The 23029-nt window shown below is 41.6% G+C and overlaps 1 protein-coding gene across 1 annotated transcript; it reads left to right on the top strand.

Moving 5' to 3' along the window:
* On the top strand, positions 1–22641 carry SUGT1 (SGT1 homolog, MIS12 kinetochore complex assembly cochaperone). The gene is made up of 13 exons (XM_072336366.1): positions 1–177; positions 262–307; positions 2725–2815; positions 3519–3588; positions 3948–4018; positions 6878–6931; positions 8175–8191; positions 9012–9046; positions 9639–9735; positions 10949–11056; positions 20730–20820; positions 21358–21539; positions 22104–22641. Exons 1-13 carry the CDS (start codon positions 149–151, stop codon positions 22203–22205), a joined length of 993 nt encoding a protein of 330 aa, XP_072192467.1. The 5' UTR covers positions 1–148; the 3' UTR covers positions 22206–22641.
* The last annotated feature ends 388 nt before the right edge of the window (positions 22642–23029 follow it).

Below are 23029 nucleotides of genomic sequence, written 5' to 3'. Positions count from 1 at the left end.
CCGCCCCGGCCCGTCACGCGTTGTGGGCGGGAGGAGCTTGTGGCGCCGTTTGGTCCCGGCGCATCCCGTCAGGCCACGCGCGGGCGGCTGCGGCCTTGGGGCGGGCGCCGCGGCGGCTCCAGAAGTTTCCTGGGGGGCGGCGGGCGGTATGGCGGCGGCTGCGGAAGCAGCAGCTCGGTGAGCACCCCGCTTCTTCTTCTTCTTCCCTGCCCGCTCGTCCCCGTCTCGTCGCCTCCTCACGGCGTTGTGTTTCCTCGGCAGGTTCTCGGACGCGGACATCGATCGGGACCCGACGGCGGCGGCGCGGGTGAGAGGCGGGACGGTGGGCGGCGGAGGGCGCTGAGAGCTGTGGGAGGGACCGGCGGCTCTTAAGGGGTGCTGCCGCAGCGCTGAGTGCTGGGGGTGCTTCGTTACGCTCCTCCCGGGGGGCTGCCCTCTGTGTGTGGGGCCTGGCTGAATTCTGGGCTCTTCTGGCACAGCACTCGGGCCGATAATGAAAAGGCAGAAGTAAAACCCCCCTGCGTGCCGTGTGGGTGGGTCAGATACCTGAATCACTTGTGGTTATATAAACAAGCTTATCAGAGAAATGTATTCAGTCTATCAGCCTTTATTCTGCACTGCCCAGTGAGTCTCATAATGCAGCATAATGTTCTGGTGACTTACCAGCTTGGAGCTGTACGTAGCGTACCAGGTTTGCTTATGCTTAAGTGTGGTCTTTCAGCTGACATAGTTAACGCTCATAATGTGGGACATGGCACCCTGTAAGCGGTGCTGTGTCCTGCCTATACGCTTGACAGGACGTGTGTCCAGTCAGCGTTGTATTCCCATAGTGACCTCACGAGCTGTGATTCCTTTAATTCCTGATGTGCATGCTTTGCTTTCCTGCTCCTGGGTTTGATACAACTGGCTGCTCATCATCTGTGTTTTAACAGTGAATGGTGTGGCTCTGGGCAGCCTGGTCTAGAGGTTGGCAACCCTGCCTGTGGCAGGGAGGTTGAAACTACATGATTTTTGAGGTCCTTTTCAACCCAGGCCATTCTGTGATTCTATATGATAAAGACTCGGTTGCGTGGTACAGGCCTGGAGTGAAGGTATCTTGGAAGCGTCTGGGTCTTTGGGAGGACAGGGCCTGAGCTTGTCTGAGTAACCACATCTGATGTCCACCATCTGGGATTCTTAGTGCCTGTCAGCTGCCCCTTGGCTGTTCTGATCAGTGCTCCTGTTTCCACAGCAGAGCACGGGAGGTTACATTTGGTCACAGAATGGGTTCTGTTTGTCAAGCACCTGTAGTGTTCGGTGTCAGACTCCTTGGTTTTGAGGGTCAAAAGTTGTACTTCACTTCTCGGTGTTACGTGATCCTGTTGGGTCTCCTCATGCTTCTCCTGTCTAGAATATCTGTCTACCATGAATAATGTCTGCTCTTGAATGTATCCTTAAACGTGTCTTTACAGTTAGATCTAGTGATGCTTTCTGTTGTACCTCTTTCTGCCTCCTGTTTCTTCAGAGGTTTTAGATGTTTGTGCTGCACTTACAAAGAGGTTTGTACACCTGATGCTGCCACTGGAAGAAGCTGTTGTGGCCACGTAGTTCCTAGTTGGTGTAAGCATATAAATGAAAGAGAGCAGGATACCGGTCTGAATTAAAACAGGCCCTGCTACTCTTCCTTTCTTCTCTGGCTTGCTGAGTTCTAGCAGCTGTGTTGTACTAACATTTATGCAGGCTTAAAGTCTGTATCTTAGCTACCCTCATGCTTGCCAAATTCTGAATAGAAATTCAGCAAAGTTAGCAAACACAGTAACTGTGCTGTGGTGACGTAGTGAAGTAGCTTCAGAAGACATGCCATGATCTTGCAGACAGGAGCTTTGCTCCCTGGTGGTAGGAGAACTGGAGACATTCTTTCCAGCTGCGTGTGCATTGAGTCATTGTGCTTTCATTCTGTTATGCCAAAATAATAAACTTGTATCTCAGAGAGTGTAATACAACTATTTCAGTCTGTTTACCCAGTGATTTTCCTAGCAAGGGACCATTTCATGCTTTTCCCATTGTGCAGCAGTGGATCCTGTGAGCCCTGTGCTGCCTGAATCTTTTGTCCTTGTACTTTTCTTGCTCAGCTTGCTTCAGAACAATCTCCCGTTCTCAATAGTGTCTTATAACGTATAATTCCACCACATTACAATGCTTTGAGCATGTTATTCCTGCACAGGCGTATTGACTGATGTATATTGATTTCAAATCCCCGGTATTGCAGCGTTTCCTCAAATCCATCCGGCCTGTGTACAGATCACCATATCGCAGAATGGCTGAGGTTAGAAGGGACCACTTGGGATCGTTTAGTCCAAACAAACCTCTGCTTCAAGCAGGGTCACCTGGAGCACATTGCCCAGAATCACAGCCAGGCATCTCACCTTCACAGTGAGGCATTTTTTTTCCCTCAGATGTGCTGAGAATTACAGGAAGGTTTTTGGAACATACAGGATTACCTGAGCATTCAGATTCCTATTTAAGGCATTGATAGTCCCTTCTCTGCAAGGAATAGGTGTAACTGGCAGGTTCCTTGTACCTCAAGCTCTGACGTTTAAGCTTTACAGATGAAAACTGATCAATAGGTCCATTCATGCTGGTCCAGGGTATTTTTTTCTGGCATCTTATTTGACAGATCTCTGTAATCTATCTTCATGGGGATTTCCAAAGTGCCATTTCATGTTTTTCTATGTTTCTTCACAGGAATTGACAAGAGCTTTGGAAAGGAGTCCAGATGATGCCGAATATTATTGTCAACGAGCTTATGCCCACATTCTTCTACAGAACTACACTGGTAACATCTTCAGGCAACACTGACAATCCTCTTACAAGTGTATTATGACACATTCTTTATAGAAGATGACATATCAGTAATACCAAAGTGTTAGCTGTAACTCAGTTTGCTGTTTCTGCAGTTAGGATGTACTCGAGAGCTTTCCCCATCTTTGATTATTTTATATCTGCAAAACGTGCAGTGAATCTGATGCTCTGCAATCCCAGTTTGCTGTTTGAGTGTAGCACAGTGCTATCTTGGAACATTATTTTCAGTAGACTTCTTAGGCAGATTTTAACCTTAGTGTTGCAAACTCTTCCAACCTTACGTGCTCTTTTTGGTACACACTGAATCCAGTTGTGATAGGAAGGTGATAATCTGCCACCCAGGTGTTATTTGGTTTACTGAATTAACATTTAGCCCCAATTTCCTGTCAATAATTAAGCAAAATAAGTAGATAAATGATGGTGATTCACAGTTCAGACCTAAGTAGAGGATCTGACAAAATGAAAGCTGCCGCTTCATCTTTTGTGGAGCTCTGTAGCTGATTGAAGACTTCATCCATAGCATTGACTGAATTCAATTCAGACAGTTTGATCTGTGTGCAGGCTAAGAAAGCTAACATCATAGTGATATTTTCTTTCTGAGGCGTACTGAAAGACTTGCCTTTCACTGCTTTTCATAACGTTATAATGATCTTCACCTGTCAACTGACTTCCAACAGATGCAGTTGCAGATGCAAAGAAGTCCCTAGAGCTCAACCCCAGTAATGCTGTAGCACTTCTTAGGAAAGGGTATGTATCGTATGTGGTGCTCTGACTGTATTCTGATCATCTTCAGGACAATAATAGTATTTGCATTATTGCTCTATGCAAACTTTTTGCAATGACTGCGAATGAGTGGATTCCATGCCGCGCTGCTTGTAACTCCTTTGTAATAAAGCTGTGGTTATAAGATAAAATGGATCTTTTGGTGTGGTTTGTTGTTTTCTTTGGAGGGAGGGGTGATTATGTTAACATCCTGACTATTCAAAAAGGGGATTTCATAGGTGATTTAAATTCCAACACATGTGGGGATGTTGTAATCTTCAGGATGTGGATTAGATTAGAAAGTAATTGCAGTTTCCTTGTGGTTTTTTCTTTCTTCATGTCAGGTTAGGAGAATACCATATCAAAAACTATGCATCTGCTTTAGAGTCTTTCAAAGAGGGACAGAAGTTGGACAGTAAGTATGACCATTTCTTGTGTGCAGAGCACTCCTTTTGCTGATAAATGAAATGCTCTTAACGTATTAAGCTGAAAATGGACACCATGTTGGTTGTTGGCTTTTGGTTTGGTTTATTTTGAAGGCTTAGGAATTAGGTGCCTGACTTTGGTATATCTGGATCAGGTCTGGCTTCTGGAGAGACTTGTGCAGTTGCTACCTGGAAGTGTAAAACTGCTTAAAAATGCACGTGGAATTCTTAGCTGGTAGTGTATAATTCTCTTGCCTTGCAGAAGGGGGGTGTTTCCCTGCTTCCCATTGGCCTTGCAGGTAAATAGTGGCAATGGTGTGGCACTAAGCATTGCAGGAAGGTTTCTGAACTGAATTGTGTGTAGTTGGGATTTGTAGTCATTAAACTACCTGATGGGCTGGCCTTCAGAAAGGCCATGCAGCATAGTGAGCATTCAAACTGACAGAGTGGATTTCAGCTCTCACTGCATAACAGAAGAGTGTGTATGAGCTCTCTTTATCCTTTAAGTGTTGGCAGTTGGAACTGCACACATTATCTGGGGGAGAATTAGAGCTTTCTAATAATATGACTTCCTTTTAGAAGCAGGAAAGAAATAGTTCAACATGGAAAACTTTGATAGGAGGCCCTAGGAAGCGTATAACAAAGTAATTTCTAGATGGTTACAATTCCTTTATCTTTCTTCCTATTCCCCACACCGAATAAAATTCACCTCATTCAGTTCCCTTTCTCAACAGCAGAAGGAAATCTTAAAAGCATCTTGAAAGGTTACACAGAGCAAAGTGCGCTGCTCTGATAAGCAATGTCATCATCTGGGATCTTTCAGTTATATCATCCACAACAATGGCTGAGACTGAAAGCTTTAGCAAAAACGTGATTGCTTTGCCTCTCCCAAACAAGCAATCTGCTCCTCTGATCTAAGAGTGGAGTTTGATGGGGGCATAACTAGTTAAGGTTCTTCCTGATAGGTGATTGTGCCCCCTCCCACTCTTAACTTCCAGTTAAACATAGGAAGAGTAAATTAAGAGCTAATTAACTTCCAGTTAAACATAGGAAGAGTAAAATGAGCGAAGCTCAATGGGGAAAAGTAGCCACGTATTGCTAGGCAGGTGATAAAGAGAGCAGATTGAGCTGTTGGTGCCTGATAGAGAATTGCTGTGACAGGGAATTCTGTTCAGCCAGGGTTGGCTTCTTCGCCACACGAGGGGGCAGACGTACACCATTACATGCCTCTGTTCCTTGCTGATAGAAGGTGTGCTTTTCATCTTGGGAATGCTAAGGAACACTAATGCACACTACTTGTGCTTACTGCTGGTGGTACCCTGGGCCTGTCAGTGCTGCTCTGTTCACCTACAGTGATAGATTAATAGGACGTGGCGCGTTACTGAATGTGCAGTATTTCTTTCTATCATAAGTAGGAAGCAGGGTCTCACTCTGCCATGAGTTTAGATGCATGGAGAGTTGTGGAGTTCACTGATTTGCATCATATTGGAAAAAACAATATGGTCTGCAACTCTTCAGTATGTGATGTGAGTTTAGGACAAATATACATGAGAAATTTCCTTTTCATTGTGACCACCTAATAAATTTAATGAAGATGGAATTGTTCAACTTCTTAATAATTATTCGTAATGTTGTTGGCAAGTTCTTTGAGAGAATAATTGCTGAGAGGAAAAGTCCTTCCCTCAGATTATGATGTGCTGGGATGCATGAGAAGAGGCAGCTCTTCTAGGATAGCAGGGCAGGTAACTCTGGATCTTTCTGCTTGTATTGCGTGGCAGTCTTGTCGTGGGCTGTAGTTAAAAAGAGAACTCTTCACTTGTTGCCAAGTGTAGATTTGACTGTGTTTCCCTTTGCAGTGGGTAGCAATTATATAAGACACACCTTAAAATGAAAGGGTTGAGGTGAATGCTTTGTAGAACTGCAGTGGAGCCACATTTTGTTTTGTGTGCATGTCTGCTGGACCACGGTGTGGGCTTTCTTTTAAGCTTCTTCAAACCCTCTGCAGGGAATCTGGTTGAATGAACACCCTCAATGTGAATCCCAGCTATTGTAAAAAGGTGGCAGTTTATCTGTGCTTAGTAGTCGGTCAGTAATGCAGCAGCTTTATTTTTTTTTAAGCATTCCTTCCTGGGAAGGGTTTTTCTGGGAATTGTGTTGAAATGAGGCACACTCTGCTACCTTTTTTAGCTGTTTTTTCCAGTGAATTCATTTCCTCCTGGGAGCTTCTTCCTAGAATCGTCATGATCTTAATAAACTCTTCTGTGGTTTTGATTCGCAAAGTGAAATTGGCACCTATTTATTTCCAACATCCCTGAAACTGTAGATGTGCTTGTAAAGTATATGTGAAACCACCAGGGGAAAATGCCTGGTGTCTGTGTAAACTCACACCAACTGTGAGCTGCCCACAGAACCGGGGGGGGGGTCTCTTGATATTTCTCTAGAGGGGCAGCAAGTGATTGTTTGGGAAAAGTAATTTTAAGAGAATGGAGAAGTGCTTGAAAGCAGTACTTCTCGCTCTGTAACAGTTATGTAGAGTTCAATTGGAAAGCAATGTCATATATGGGTCAGTTGAGGGAGTTTGGGGGAGGGAGAAAGCCGAGTGTCTTAGAAATTAATTAGAAATTAATTAAGTGTGTCAGAGTTAAATAGTGGAGCTGTAGAAAGTACTTAAAAATTACCTGGAATGAGTGAGTTTACATGAAAGTACTTGGAAATAATACCATGATTTAATAAATCGATGTGAATTTGGGATGAATCTGTTCCAACTCGGGAGTTGAAAGGAACTGTTCTTTATGCATTGCGTGCATTACTTGAAGAGTTGTAATGCTAATGCGTTTGATCTCTTCTAGATGTAGATGATACCTTCACTATTTGGATTAAAAGATGTGAGGAAACGTTAAACGGTAAGAAAAAGCACGTTTACAAATTACAGGATTTGATGTGTCCTGTTATTTGAAGCCGTTTCATTTCTTTCTGAAGGGTTACTTTGTACTTAAACCAGAAAGTTTATGCTTAAAAGGAACTTATGTTTTCTTATGCCTTGTTTCTCTTGATTACGTATCCTGAACTCTTAGATGAGTACGCAGTGAAAGTTCAGACAACTGATTTTAACTGTTGAAGCGTGTGTCAGCTTGCTTTCTAAATGCAACATCAACTTTATTTCCTTCAAGATCTGAGAATTTAAGTGGGAAAGAGCAATAAAAATCACTTTGATTTCACGTGGAGAGTGCCTTTGGATACTAATTGCTGCTCTGCTGTCTTAGTGTGCACACAGCTTCCTTAGCTATCTTTCCACAGTTTGATACCCCTGGCGGTGAACTCACCTGCAGTGCTTAACTGCCTGCTGGTTTTAATGGGCTGTGTCAGAAGAGCTGCCTCTTTTCTTCCTCCACCTGTTGTGATCTCCCCTCTTTCTGTTACTTACTGGAGAATGGGGCAGTAGGAGGAACGCGAGTTTCTATCAATGTGTTGCCTAAAAACCAATTGCAGGAAAAACAGTTTTTATCTTTTTAGCAGTGTACGTTATAGGGGAAACAGGGAGTTTTTTCTTTGGAAACACTACTTGAAGAGAAACATTTACAAGAGGAAATACTGAGCTACTGCTTACATTCAAGTGTTACGGTGTGTTTGAGGTTAAACCAGTGAATTTGTCTGCTCGGATTCCATCTCTCTCTCTCTCTCTCTCTCTCTCTCTCTCTATATATATATATATACATATATATATATACACATATATATGTTCTGTATAAGGGATGGTCAAGCTAGCACAGACTTGCAGGATGTGATTTCCATTTTATTTTTTGCCACGCTCTTGAATTCATTAAATGAAGGTCTGCATCCTTTTCTTGTTAAGGAAAGCAAAGCAATGCAAAGGTTGTTCTTGCTGTTAATGGGAGCATGTTTTATACTGTATCTTTGCACAAGTTGGTTGTTGAAGTGGATAGCATGAAGCAAGCCTAATTAAAAATAGAGTGTCATAAAGGCTGCAAATGAAAGGTAAAGCTGGTATGTTTTTAACTTTTGTACCACTGAGACTGGTATAAATGCAAAATGTGTGGAGTCAGTGAAGAAAGGTGAAATAAAAGTCATGTTGGGTTTGCTTCTTTCTGACCATGCATCTCCCTTTGTCTCTTCTTTTACCTGCAGGCTCCCAGACAGAAGCGGTAAGGTGTTTCCCTTAATATTGTTTTGAATCATGTCTCAAACATGCTTGTAGAATTCAGTGCCTTCTTACAGCTTGAGAACTTAGGAATGACGTACAAGTCTGGAAATTACTGTGCGCTCATTCAGGTTTTAACTTGCTGTCTGTGCTACCAGACTCATATCAGCTCATCTTGTCAACTCACTTACGACTGCTCGAAGATGTTTGCTCTGGTGGTTCACATGTGGGTTTTGCAGACGTTTTTCAGCTGTAACTCAGACAAGTGTATTTCCCTTTCTAATTGGAAATCTTCAAAAGAAATGTCAAAATTGACTTTTTGAAGCAAAAAATAATCTTTGTGCTTTTTTTTTATATATATCTATCTTAGTAATGGGATAGAGGGAGAAAATGTACAGAAAATAAGGTGGCTGTATATAAAGACATACAATTTAAAGGGTTTTTATGTTTAAAAACTGTGCCATTCGTTCTCAGATGTATTTCAGGTTTCCTTTGTGACTCACAGATGAGCAACACGGCTGCTGTGTGTCTTTCAGGTGTGCTTCTTAGCCAGGAAGGAAAGAAATTAAAGCCGATCTAGTTGTTATCTTTCAAACGTGTGGCCTGTGTATTGTCAGAGACGCTGAGTGTGTGCATTGTCAGTCTGTAAACGGTAACTTTTAAAGGCTGTCACGAACGTAGAGTGAAGAATTCCATCTTTCTTTCATAAGTTAATGCACATACAGAAGAAATGTGATCAGTATGAGAGTGATCTGTATCTTTGTTCTTATATATGCCTGGTACACTGATGCAACTTTCTTTCCAATGCAATATGCTTCGTCTAGAATACACAACAGCAACCTCTGTCATCCAAGATCAAGTAAGTTGACTTCAGTATTGCTGTGAGAACTAAAAATAATTGTCTCACCTGTTCTTTGCTGACTTGGGGGATTGGAAATACAAGATAATGACGGTACAAATTCTGTAGACTGCCGCTTTGTGAAGTTTCTGAGTGAGTTGTTTCTCAAACAGTGTCAGTGACTTTGTTCTGACTGGGTGGGTGTGGAATGGAGTAGATGTTCTAGCTTCTGTTTTCTGATTTTCATTATGAGCTTAATTCAAAGACTTGCTCATAGTGCCCAGTGTAGGTAATGATTTTTGAGATGCTTTTAAGACCCTGAAGTAAAAAAGTGCTATTTAATTTATTGAAGGCAGGCTATAACATGAATTGGTTAAGGTGATCCAATTTTCATAAATTCATGGATTAACCATTTTTCTATCCTTTAAGTATGTGTCAAGTCTGTAACTGCTCTGTGGAAGGGCACCGTTTCCCTCCCCCTGCCTGGAACTATGCAGTGCAATGTTCCTGCTTCGTATTGTGCGGGGGATTGTGGGTTGTGGTTGTTGGGTTTTTTTTAGCTCGTTTTTGCTTATAAACACCTCCTTAAAGCCATTTTTCTTCTTTTTTTAAGGTATGACTGGTACCAAACAGAATCTCAAGTAATTGTGACTGTCATGATCAAGAATGCGCAGAAGGATGGTGTCAGAGTGCAGTTCTCAGAGAAAGAGGTGATTTGTGCTATTGATAAGCATCCCTAGATTCCACGAGATGTAGTTCTACCAAATGATGTTCACTTCTATTAAAAGCACAAAGAAACACTAGAAGCTGACTTCAGTTTGAGCTCCTTTACATACAGTTATGCAGTAGCTACGTGTATGCAGAATCAAGTTGATTAGTTGCTATTGCTACAGTGAGGTCCATAGGACTTGCACACAACGTGCAGTGTGGCATACATGCAGCAGAGGGAGCATCTGCTTTACAGCTGCTTACCTGTTGGAGGAAGTGATCTGAAGCTCAAGTGTTTTGAGTGTATCTCTGTCTGTTCATACCCCAGATGCATGAGAGGTACTCTCAAAGTAGTTACAAATAAATCCTTTACTAGGAGAGTAGTGCGGTACTGGAACAGGCTGCCCAGGGAGGCTGTGGGTGCTCTGTCCCTGGAGGTGTTCAAGACCAGGTTGGATGGGACCCTGGGCAACCTGGTCTAGTAAACATGGAAGTTTGGTGGCCCTGCCAGGCAGGGGGGTTGGAGCTTCATGATCCTCGAGGTCCCTTCCAACCCGGGTCATTCTGTGATTCTGTAAATAATTTTAGGATGATAACAGAAAAACAATGTGTCAGTGGGTTCATTTATATATTTTTTGTATCTCTAAAACTGTCAATTGTAGCAAAGCATACATTTCAAGGAAGGGTGGTAATCTGTGTAATGCCATACTCAGTACAGTGACATTTGTGTTTAATTAAGGGTAAACACTGAGGAGTTAGGTTCTTATTCTCAGCTAAGTTGGTGCTTGGTGAACTGCAAAGTATTTGGTTGTTTCTGTGGTCTTTAATGTATGGCAAGTGCTCACGCAGTTTTCACATGAATTAGAAGGGAAGTTGCAAATTGTTTTCGTGTTCCATTATTAATATGTTGCTGCTTCGTTTGCTATAATTCTTTCCCTAAAGAATGCAGATCAAGCTGACAAGATAATTGGCTTTTTAAGTACTTGCTGGCTAAAAAAGACATAGGAGATTTCAGTTCTGTAGTGTGCTTTCAGACACCTTGTTGAATAACGCAGTAATGTAATGGTGTTGTGTAGAATTTTGATGTGTGATGTTTTAAGTAGCCTAGTGAAGGATCATTAATCACTTCATCTTGATGTCAGATGACAATTCTTTACTCCAAAATGGATAACTGCTCTCAGAGATGACCAGAGATGTGTTTTCAACTGTTAACAGATGAATGCATCAGTGAGGCTCCCCTCAGGTGAAGACTACAACCTAAAGCTTGTTCTTCTTCATTCTATAGTGCCAGAGCAAAGTACGTTTAAAGTGCTTTCAACAAAGGTAAGCTCTTAATGTAAATTATTTATGCTTCTGATCCGTTATAAGTCTCATTGCAAGAATTGTAGTGTTTTGCTCTTCACATAGGACTGCATTTTTCTTCGAGGTGCCTTTTTGTCAGCTAAAGGTGTTCTAACCTTGTGCAAACATCAGAAACAGCGATATGATGGAGATCAGTCATGTTGAGGATGCTTTTAACAGTTGCTGTTAAAAGATGGCTGTGGCCCTTACCTGTACAATTTGGGTATTTAGAAAGTACGAACTCCTTGTTACTAAGCTTGTAGGATACCATATTGTGTTTAAAAAGTACCTACAGTAAGTTTGTATACTCTCAGGAAAGAGGAACTTGGAGGTGATAAGAAAGGGTTTCCACAAAGCTGGCCTAGTTTCTCTGCTCATCACACTAAGGAAGCTGAGCAGGATTTGTGGTTGAATCACAAATTCTTATGCTGTGGGAAATGAACACAGAGCTCAAAATATGTAGAAAGTCTGTTACTCCATTATTATTTATATAAACTGAAGTAGAATGGATACAGACCTTGTTCATACGAGTAATTGTGAGGTTCTGTTTGCCTTATATTCCTATCTAGCTTCTGTTATACTTTTCATGTGTCTTGAAATTTGCCACTGCTTTTGTGAAGCATCAGGCATGTATCACAGCACTCTTGGGAGCTAACGTAGTTTTTTCCTCCTGTGTTACCATCTCTAGCCTAGATTAGTTGTTCTGGAGCTGAATAATCTCTGGTAGTCTGAAGTCTGGCTCAGACCATTATTCTTCAAGTGATATAAAAGCTTTACTTGTTCAGACAGTGTCTGAATTGTAAACTTTCTGCGTTTATATCCCAGTATTGCTGTTCCTATGTCATTTGGAGTGAGTACTTCTAAGGCAGAACTGGATAAGAGCAAATGCAGGAGGTGTTCTAATGAGTGAAGTCTACGCTTAAAGCTGTTTCCTTTCCTGGAAGAGGATAGTATAAAGTCATCTGAAAATTACAGTGAAGGGGTACAGGCTTGAATGATGCATCTGATAGTTCTGGTTCTGACCAGCAGATGGAGTATGAATTAAAAGCGTTAAAAGCAGATCTGCATTAAAGATGCTTAAGCGTTCTAGGTCTTCTTTAAAGACTTACAGTATTTTACTTTGACAAACATTAAATGCTTTAAGGGGACGATGTAGCATCAGTGCTTGTCTGTATACTGGAAATGCAGATCATGTTGCAACAGTTTTGTGTAAGGACTTTGTTCTCATGAGCAGTATAAGAAATACATAACTATTGCTTTGGGTAATTCAAGCACTTTACTACATCTGATTCTTTGTTAGTTAATATTATTCCTCATAGTTGTTTATAAACTGGAAACATTGAGCCCACAGTGCAGAAAGCTGCTGATTTGTAAGGTGTTGTGTATTTGAATCCTTCTGCATCACTAATATATCCGAAGCTGATATGATTTTCCATTTTAAAGTGATGAGTGAGTTACAGCAGAGGCTGGGAGACTGGCCTGTGAGACATCAGGGTCTGTGGAATTTAGAGATAACACTGGACAAACCTCTGGACAGCTAGGATAAAAGAGATCAGTCACCAGAAGTTATCAGCAATTCAGGTGGATGGTTAAAGACTCTTAAACGTGCTTCCTTCTTCCAAGTGAGCTCAGAACAAGGGGATCTGTTGCAGCCACTTTGGCTGTATGTGCGTTCATTCCTTTGTAGCATGGTGTATTCAACCAAGCAGCTCGCCTGTAGTCAAGGGATTACTTCAGACAGACTCCTGTCTGGTCTCGTGGACTGAGGCCTTGTTACCAATGGGAGCAGGTTAGGAATGTTCCTGGAACAGATCTTCTAGTTAATACCTGAGAGGAGTTCTGGTCACGTGCTCTCAGCTGATTTTTCAGTGTGAACTGAGATGTTAAAGGAACATGAAGAGAAATTCACTTATTCTGATTTTCAGTCCAATGGAGAACATTTCATCTTTCCCTGTGAGTTCTCATCCTATCTCTTCTCTTTCCCATTCCAAACAAAAACCTGTCATCAAGCGAAAACAAAATCCCATCCAAACAGTCACCCATAGTGTATGCTGGCACGTGTGTATCACAGCTAAATGTGACTGAAAAGACTCTCAGGAGGAATGGTATTAGAAAGCTGTATATGGGAGGTCTCTTATATCTTCATGACAGTTACTGATGTAGTGAGGTCTCTTCATCTTGCTGCGTGCTTGAAATCTATCTGATGAGTAGAGAGGGACAAGATTATTTTTAGTGCTGCTGATAACATGCCCGAGACATGGATACCGAAGCCAGAAGGTTTAAGTACAGATAGTGATTAAGATGCTGTTGGGGAAAAAATCATTCTTGTGTTTACAGCCCCTTTCAGCAGCGGCTTCTTTGCACTCCAACAGTTGTTGGAAGCCTCTGAGTCCAACAGGATCCTGGTTTCAAGCCCCCTGCTATGTGCAGGGTCGCCAACCACCAGACCTGGCTGCCCAGAGCCACATCCAGCCTGGCCTTGAGTGCCTCCAGGGATGGGGCATCCACAACCTCCTTGGGCAACCTGTTCCAGGGTGTCACCTCCTTCTGTGTGGAAAAACTTCCTCCTAAAAGGAAGAATACCTGGATGTGTTTACAGTGCTTTATTTTGTGTCGCTGCTTTGAATGTGAGCCACATTGGCACGAGCATATTGGAAGTCTTCACTGGGCAATGAACAGTTTGCTCTTTTCAGCTATATGAAGGAGCAGGAATGCAGAGTCAGGTTTAGCAGTGGGTAGACTTACTGACTTTGAGTTTCTCTTATACCTCTTAGGAATAATAAATGTAACAGAGTTTGAGATGATAAAACTGGCAGATGATAAAGCAGTCCTGCACATTTTGGTAGCTGAGGGAAGCTGGACGTGGATCTCTCAATGTTGCTTAAAATTCAGCATTGCTTGGCAAAAAAGCAAGTAGGTAGGTCTGCTTTAGTCATTGTCTTCAGTCATATTCAAGTGTTGGATGAGGTGGGGGAGAACTGTACCACACTGAGAACTGTACACAGTGTTCAGCAGCCAACAAAGGTACATGGGTGGAGCTACTTGGTATTTTAACTTATTTCCAGCAGAGGGAGCCAAAATGTAAAGCCTGGAACGAGTCTGCTCTTCAAATAGGTTTGTATGCAGCTATTCTCATGTTCCCTTCATAAAAAGAAAACAACATAAGAACAGAAAATGGTGGACTAAATATATTGAAAGTGAAATTAGCTGATTTATCTTCATCCAGCAAACGTGGCAGGAAAGTATGAATGCACAAATAGCGCAAGGGAGGACAAATATGTGCTTTTAGCATGAGTCCCTATGCTCCTGAGGAAAACTATTGCTGTCCCTTCCTCACCCACATCTCTCATCTGCAAGTAGTCTCGGCACAGTTTCTGTATGTCTTTAATTTTTAGTGGTTTCTGCAAACAATGGCCTGCAGCAATTCAGAGGCATTTAAACAAAATTGGTGCAAATCAGTTTCGTGACCCCAAAACTTTCCTTTAATTAGCCATCAAAGGTCTGCTGTGAGCACAGGAGGTGTTAAAAACCCTCAGCATTTTTTCCCAGTTGACATTTGCTACTTAATAGAGAGGTCTGAGGTCGGAGCATGCTCTCAGCAGCTTCATGCCAAGAATACGGTCCTGTGCATCAGTGGAGTTTTTCTTTTCCTCAAACCATCATTTTGCAATGCAAACCTTGAAATACCCCAAGCGGCTTTACTGGAAAAGCACACTGCCTCGTGTTACGTGTAAAGGAAAGAGCAAAGGTGAAACTTCCTTGTGAATGCAGGTGGGTGTGGGGCAGATCTAAACTTCATATTGAGGAGTATATTTTAAACAGCGTGTAAGTCAATGTTCATGTTTTATCAAAGCCTATAAAAAATAAAGTTTATGTAAGAAATTTTCCTCTTGTCTTGAGACAGGTGGATGTAAGAACAACAGGCATATGAATGTACAAGGGATGGTGGCAAAGAGCTTTAGGCTACAGAAGTGATCTGCACAGCTTGCTTCTTCTGTGCAAGTCCGAAATTCTACTGAGCTGTTGCTATATAATGTCAGTAAAGTGGAAACTTTGATCATTGTGCACTTGGTTACCCGTAACATTTGTATGTTCCACATGTTATACATTCTGGTTAAAAAGAAGAGTGTCCAACAGGGAGAGGGAGGTGATTGTCCCCCCTCTACTCAGCTCTTGTGAGGCCCCATCTGCAGTACAGCATCCAGGCCTGGGGCCCCCAGTACAGGAAGGACGTGGAGCTCTTGGAGCAGGTCCAGAGGAGGGACACTAAAATCATCAGAGGGCTGGAGCACCTCTCCTATGAGGAAAGGTTGAGGGAACTGGGCTTGTTTAGCTTGTAGAAGAGAAGGTTCTGAGGAGATCTCACTGTGGCCTTTCTAGTACTTGAAGGGAGTGCATAAACAGGAGGGGGAACAGCCATTTAGAAGGGTGGATAGTGATAGGACAAGGAGGGATGGTTTTAAACTGAGACAGGGGAGGTTTGGGTTAGATACTAGGTGGGCATTTTTCACACAGATTGTGGTGACACACTGGAACAGGTTGCCCAAGGAGGCTGTGGATGCCCCATCCCTGGAGGCATTCAAGGCCAGGCTGGATGTGGCTCTGGGCAGCCTGGTCTGGTGGTTGTTGACCCTGCACATAACAGGGGGGTTGAAACTGGCTGATCATTGGGGTCCTTTTCAACCCAGGCCATTCTATGATTCTATGATATGATTTAAAACTCACAGCTAGGGCAAAACAATCAGTAGTTCAGTAATAGACATCAGGAGTTAATAATTAAGGAGTTGATTGGAATAAGTAGCTCCAATAATGAAGGAGTTGATTGGAAAGCCCGATTTCTTATTTTCTTGCATTGAATACAGCAAAACATCAGAATCTAGAAGGATATTTTTCATACATTTTAAAACCAAGTTCTGAGCTATTGCTCTAGCTCTGCCAGGTTTGATTTCCTTCATATGTCTGATCTGAGCTCGACACAAATTTTCCAAGCAAACTTTCTCTTAGCGTGAATTGTAGAACAGGAGAGGCATTAAAAGTTAGAATAAATTTCTCACAACTTGTCAGCTCGTACCAGAATTTTCTTTTTAAAAGAATTTTGGTCGTTTTTGTGCATCTCATCTGAACTGATGAGGAAGGACGCTATTGTAGTCAAGGGCTGTCAGGGTGGTCAGGTGGCTGCAAGCCATGAGCTACGAGGAGATGCTGTTCAACCTTAAGAAGAAAAGGCTGAGGGGAAGAAATCTTCCCTCCTAACAGGACAGTGTAAAGATGAAGCCAGACTTCTTTCAGAGCTATGGTGGTTATAAGAGGGAGAGTCATTGGGTACAGGTGGGTGTAAGGCATCATTCCTTTTGCATTGTCCTTTGCTTTGTATTTCCGACAAATGCAGCTTCAGAGCTTCTTTGCTTCTGTTGCATTCATTGACTGAATTTCAGTAAGGAGTAACTGTGAAAACAGGATGTGGGCTCAGAGTAGCTGTGCATCGTATCATTAATGTGTAGTTTGTAGCATAACCAGGACCTGTGCATAAGTTAAGCTTCGTGTGCCTAAAGGTTTTGAACCTGTTTTTAAATCGTATTTAGTTAGAGAAGGTTTTTAAAGCAGCATTTGATTAAGTGGTTAACAACAAGAGCCAGCTTCTTAAACCGGCATGCAAAGCACTTAATTTATGGTGAATTTTTCCTGCCTTATCCTAAAGCTGGCATGAGGCACACAGGCATATGTTTAATGAAATATAAATGTTAAATCAAAGGAGCTGGCAAAACACTGAGATGTATTTCTCTTGCCTGGGTACTGAATCTTTTTCAAGGGAGAGAAAAAAGCTAACAGTACTTAGGTGTGGCACAAATGATGTTACTTGTCTATGCGATAGCTATCAGTATCTGCTTGAAAGTGTTCATTAAAATGCATTCATTGCCATTTGTGCACATAATTGGGGCTCGCAGAGTTGTTTCTCCTTAGAGCGAGTAAAGCAGAAATAGGCATCTTCACAAGCAGGATTTTTCTAGCTTTATTTTTGGAAGACCTGGTTGTATAACAGTATACAGCTAATGATTTCCCTAGTTTTGTTCCTGCCTGCCACTTTCCCTAATGGGTGAGTTGAATTGAAGTGGATGGAGTAGACGAGATAAAGGCTTATGTCATAAATGTGTTCTGTCTCAGGTTTTTTCAGCTAAATATACTCAGTCTGGCAGTGTTGAACTGGTTGAGATTTAAGGAATCTGTATCTAACGCTGGGAATTAGTTTGTAGCATTTCCTCTTCCTTGGGGATGTTTGCCGTATAGAACTGACTCAGGGCCACTTTCAGAGAGGAAAACATACCAACTAGCAGATTAAAAAAGGAGAGGGGGATTATTGGAACAGCAGAAGTATAAAGACTTCTTCTTCAGTGTGTGGGCAGTGTGCTCTGAGTAGCCAAAGGGATCTTTGAGGAGGGTTGTACTCTGCAAAGAAGTCTGTATTTAGATGTTCACGTTCAGTATTTTGCTGCATTAGAAATCATTCTCGGTATAGATGATGTAGCCTGTGTTTGAAATACTGAAATATGTTGATGAAAGCCTGAAGCATAAAGATATGAGGAGATAGCAAAGGGGGAAACAGGCAGAAGGGAAATGGAAGTGGCAGAGGTTTGAGCAGGTTCAGCATTGAGAACGTGCTGGTTTTTGTTACTGTCAGTATAGGCTGTTCAGTGAAGATGCACTAATAGACTATAAGAATTGTGGTGTTAAGGCCTCCTCAGCATAAATGTGCAGCTGAGTTGATAATGGTTTGTGCAACTTGAGAAGAGTCGCGTGGGAAGTGGCGGGATAGACAGGTGGGTTTAAATTAAGACTTAGTGTTTGACTGCTAACCAATTAGTGCCTTTGTAAAGTGGCTAATGAACTTAAACGTTGTATTCATAAGATCCAAATCCAGTAAGAACAACCAAACAAACAACCTGCTATTTCTGATGTGGAGCTACTAATGTCATATACGGATCCATAAAAATATTTTAGCTTCCTTAAGCTAATTGCAGAGAATGAGATTTGTGAATGTAGTGCTCAGAGATGAGCTGCACAGTTGTAGTTTCCAAAGCGGTTTTAGAAGAGTCCAGTGAAGGAAGCTTTGCTGACTCCTTTACACTTAATGAAGAGTCATCATTGGCACAGCCTGGATGCTGCTTCTGCACAGTTACAGCAGGAATCTGAGTTCATACAGGTTCCAATATTAAACACCGGAACGTGGGATTTCTTCAGAATCATAGAATCATAGAATTACTCAGGTTGGAAAAGACCTTGAAGATCATCAAGTCCAACCGCAGCCTAACCAGTAGCCTATCTCTTAAAAAACAACCACAAAACAATACCACAACAACAAACCTCTGCTAAATCATATCCCTGAGTACCACATCCAAACGGCTCTTAAACACATCCAGGGATGGCGATTCAACCACCTCCTTGGGGAGCCCATTCCAGTACCTAACCACCCTTTCTGTAAAGAAGTTCTTTCTAATATCCAACCTAAACTTGACCTGGCGCAACTTGAGGCCATTTCCCCTCGTCCTGTCACAAGTCACTAGTGAGAAGAGACCTGCCCCACTCTCACTGTAAGAACCTTTCAGGTACTGGAAGACAGCAATAAGGTCTCCCCTCAGCCTCCTCTTCCTCAGGCTAAACAGCCCCAGCTTCCTTAGTCTCTCCTCATAGGGCTGATTCTCCAAGCCCTTAACGAGCCTTGTTGCCCTTCTCTGGACCTGCTCCAGTACCTCCATGTCATTCTTGTGCTGAGGTGCCCAAAACTGGACACAGTACTCAAGGTAAGGCCTCACCAATGCTGAGTACAGGTATATTTCTTCAGGTATAATAGAATAATGCAGTATGTTTATTTCTGTTCATGTATTTCAGTTCGGTGACTTATTTCAGTGTTTTTAAAGATCAACATCATGATGCTTAATTTGCAAGGTCGCTGAAAACGTTTGAAATTCAGAAAGGAGGAGCAAGGAAGTCAGCTCTGTGGTGCTGTTGGTCTTTTATCAAAACAAAACCATCACAATTGAAGCTCCATTCAGTTTTGAAGGGCATTCGTTCTATGCTTCGAGTCGTCTTGTTCTCAGTGCAAGGTAGTGGTAGGAAATGCATACTTAACCTTACCTAGGGAAGCAATTGTTTCCCTAAGGGGGAAAAAAAAAAAAGGAGCAACAGTAATGAAAAATTCTGTTTCTTAAAATGCAGCATGTTTGCAAATATGACAGTTTGGAAATGAAAAAAGCTCTTTAATTTTATAAGGCGTTTTGGGCTGTTATTTATCAGTGACTGATTAGAAGAATGGATGAAGTAAGGTTCACGTTTCAGATCGACGCGGTGCTGTGCAAGGAGTGTGCTGCTGGGATCCCTCGGGTTAGCTCTGACAGAGGTGCCTTTGTTCTTGGGTCTGCAGGGATCTCCAGGCTATAGTGGCTTTAGGAAGAGCTAAGAGTTCTCTTATGCTAAGCTATGCAGAAATTAGTAACTGCTGCGGTTTAGCAGGCACAGATTTGAGTCAGTTGATAACATCATAGGAACATCGATGTTTTCTGAAGTGTGTCTGCCACCTAAAAGTGACACTGCAGAGTCCTTGTTTTGCAGTTTGTTTTCGTCATAGAATCATCATAGGATCACAAGGTTGGAACGGACCTACAAGATCATCTAGTCCAACCGTCCTCCCTTTACCATACCTACAGAAAACTACTAAACCATATCTCCTAGCTCCCTATCCAGACGCCACTTGAACCAGGGATGGTGACTCCACCACCTCCCTGGGCAGCCATTCCAGTGCCTGACCACTCTCTGAGAGAAGAAGTTCCTTCTTATGTCCAGTCTAAACCTCATCTGATACAACTTGTGGCCATTTCCTCAGGTCCTTTTGCAACTATTATCCTTTGACTGAAGGTTAAGGTTAAATGTGGAAGAACTATTTCCATGTGGTTGTCTAAAGGGATGGTGTGTAGTTGTGAATATAGAGGCATGACATGCTTCACTTAATTCTGTTTCTTCTATGATAATTACAGCCATATCCACTTTTAATTACCAGGTCTGTCGATGAATACTAGTCATTTTTCTCTTGTAGCAGTGTATTCATTGAACCAAATGAATACAGCTTCTGCATTTCTCTAATAGAAGGATAGGCATAGTTCCTGGGTGGTTCTCTGGTTTGAATAGTATACAACAAATGAGTGTGTGTGTGTTGGTGGGTGAAAATTAAATCTAGCACTTGGATTTTGCAGTTGTTCAAAAGTTCTATTTAATGACTAGAGCTGACTGGCAATAAACAGATGCTTAATTGTACTTCGGTGTCATGCAGCATAGAGGTGTTGTGATCTTTCATTACTTCCAGGGTGCCATAATTCACAAAAAGTATCAAGCAAATAGCAAGCAGAAGAAAGTAATACTAAACAAAAGGTGAAACTCTGATGTGATTGCTTAGCTCTTGTAGCAAAGCTTAGTTGACAAGTCATTTAAGTCCCACAGGTTCATCTGGTAAGGTAGGCCTATCTTTTTACAATGTAGGCTTTGTGATATTGTTTCTAAACCAAATGTTATTATTTTCTTGCTGTTACAAAACCCAACTAATTTTAAACTGTTTGTCTGAACTGTTTGCCATCTGGATGAATTTTGTTCTTGGCTTTGTGGTTTGTAGGTTGAAATAAAAATGAAGAAACCAGAAGCTGTAAGATGGGAAAAACTGGAGGGACAGGGAGATTCTGTGAAGTTAAAGCAGTTTGTACCAGGTTTGTTATCTGAATTCACCATTAAGAGTTTTGTTTTTGTGAAGTTATTTTCAGATATAAACAACTGGCGTGTTAAAAGTTTCTAATGAAATTTGTCCCGTATTTACAAAGGAAAACCTTCCAGTCTTGTGGAAGAAAATGACAGAAATAGGCTGCAGGGCATTACTAAACTTAATGTATGAAGTTTAGTCATAACTTCTGTTAATCTGATGAATTGTTGAGGATGTGTGCTTGTCATTAATTCCTCTAGGCTTTTATCTGTTCAGATGTTTATTCCTGTCGCTGTTTTGAAGTTCTTTGCATTGTTGTGCTTATATTAGTACTTAAATCATTAGCGTTATTTACCAAGGTATTCTGCCTCTCTAGAAAAGTAACGCTTTTGCAGTGTTTCACAACTGATTAATAGCCCATCTTGGAATGAATCACATCCACCTTTGATTATGTCAGACTTGCTAGATACATGCATGTAAAGCTGCAGTTTGCAGAACAGCCATGACAGTAGAAAATGCTTAGCTAACTAACGCTTCCATTTTTCAGACACCCAGCACTTATATCCATCGTCCTCTCACTATACAAGGAACTGGGACAAGCTGGTAGTTGAAATCAAAGAAGAAGAAAAGAATGAAAAGCTAGAAGGAGATGCTGCTTTAAATAAGCTTTTCCAGCAAATCTATTCGGATGGTACCGATGAAGTGAAACGTGCCATGAACAAATCGTTTGTAAGTCCTCACTCTTTTTCCTCTAAAGAAAAGTGTGACTTTTGCACAGTGTCATGGTTGTAGTGAGCTTTGCATGCATCAGAAGGCTTCTATTCATCAAGACCCTGGGCCTGTAATAAATGGCACTGGTTCAGTGGGAGATGTTGGTATAACAGGTCTCAATGGAAGACTGTACTTTGTTGTTGCTTTCTTTGTTTCAGTTAGTGTTAGGAGAGGGAATGTAGTTTTGGTTCCTAGAAGCTTTTGTTGTTGCTCGGGGTGAAAGAATCAAATTTCTCTTGTTCTTTGTATGTACAGCTTACAAGAATGTTGAGTGTCCCCCTAAAAGCATCATGTTCATTGACTTCTCATCATGTCCAGTACTATTAACAAGTATTTTTAGGCTGAGGTTATGGGCTGTTGACTGTCAGACTTCATTCAACAAACACACACTAAATTCCTGTGTAAATTGCTTCTGCGTGAAGTTTCAATTCTTCAGGTTTCTTCGGAGTTTGCAGTCTGCTGTGACTTCTATATTGCTGGAATTCCTGTACCAAACTAAACACATGTTTCCTCATGTTGCAGATGGAGTCTGGAGGCACGGTTCTGAGCACCAACTGGTCAGATGTTGGTAAAAGGAAGGTAGAAGTAAATCCTCCCGATGATATGGAATGGAAGAAATACTAATCCTATTTTTAATCTCTTACCATCTGTGTTGCCATAGTCATGTACTGGCCACTGTATATGAACATAGCATTCTCGGATTCAAAGCACTGAAATGTTCCCTTGGAAACAGGAATTGTCTTTACGTTTGGCGTGCTTTACAGATCTCTTCATCTGCAGATGTTAAAGATGTATTCAAGAGTGGAATCCTCTTTTCATCACCTCTGTTTTGGGAAATTGAATCAAACACAGTCTAAATTTTCTACCACCTTTTATCAGCTCTGCTCTTTGGGGATGGGATGATCTCTGATGGGCTGTTAAGGATGATTGCCTTACGCCTGATATTTCTGTTCAATAACTTATTAGATCTTGGCAACTTTGGGTAAAAATACTTTGCAACAACAACGTTAAAATTGTTTGCTCTTTAACTCTGATAAATAAAACTGTAAATACAACTTTATATACAGAAGCTTCTTTTTTTTTTGCATTCTTGGTTTTTGATGAAGGGGAATTAAAGCACGTAGCTAAGAAAGTAAATACACTACCTAAGGGAAAAAAAAAATATAGCTTGTCTGGGACCAAACTCTTAATTTTATAAGAACAAAATTGTTCTTGTTGGTGCAGATAAAAATTGATATTATCTTGGTGATAGATTGGACTGTAGGAGATTTCTGCATGCTCAGAATTGCTCGCATTTTAGAGGATAGTGCCTGCATCTGTCACTGTACAGCAGTGCATTGTTTCTACCAGTGCACCTTCTTCATAATGATTCAGATTTTGAATGATAGTGTTTCCAAACAGCAGATCTAAGAAACTTAAATACTTCCTCCGTCTTTACCTCCTGGATA

The sequence above is a fragment of the Excalfactoria chinensis genome, chromosome 1, assembly GCF_039878825.1.
Source record: "Excalfactoria chinensis isolate bCotChi1 chromosome 1, bCotChi1.hap2, whole genome shotgun sequence".
NCBI lineage: Eukaryota > Metazoa > Chordata > Aves > Galliformes > Phasianidae > Excalfactoria > Excalfactoria chinensis.
This window is presented reverse-complemented; position numbering and strand designations above follow the sequence as displayed.

Coding starts and splice junctions, on each gene's coding strand:
- SUGT1 (XM_072336366.1), top strand. CDS start 149: ATGGCGGCGGCTGCGGAAGCAGCAGCTCG. Junction 308..2,724: donor ACCCGACGGCGGCGGCGCGG/GTGAGAGGCGGG, acceptor GTTTCTTCACAG/GAATTGACAAGAGCTTTGGA. Junction 9,736..10,948: donor TGCAGTTCTCAGAGAAAGAG/GTGATTTGTGCT, acceptor AACTGTTAACAG/ATGAATGCATCAGTGAGGCT.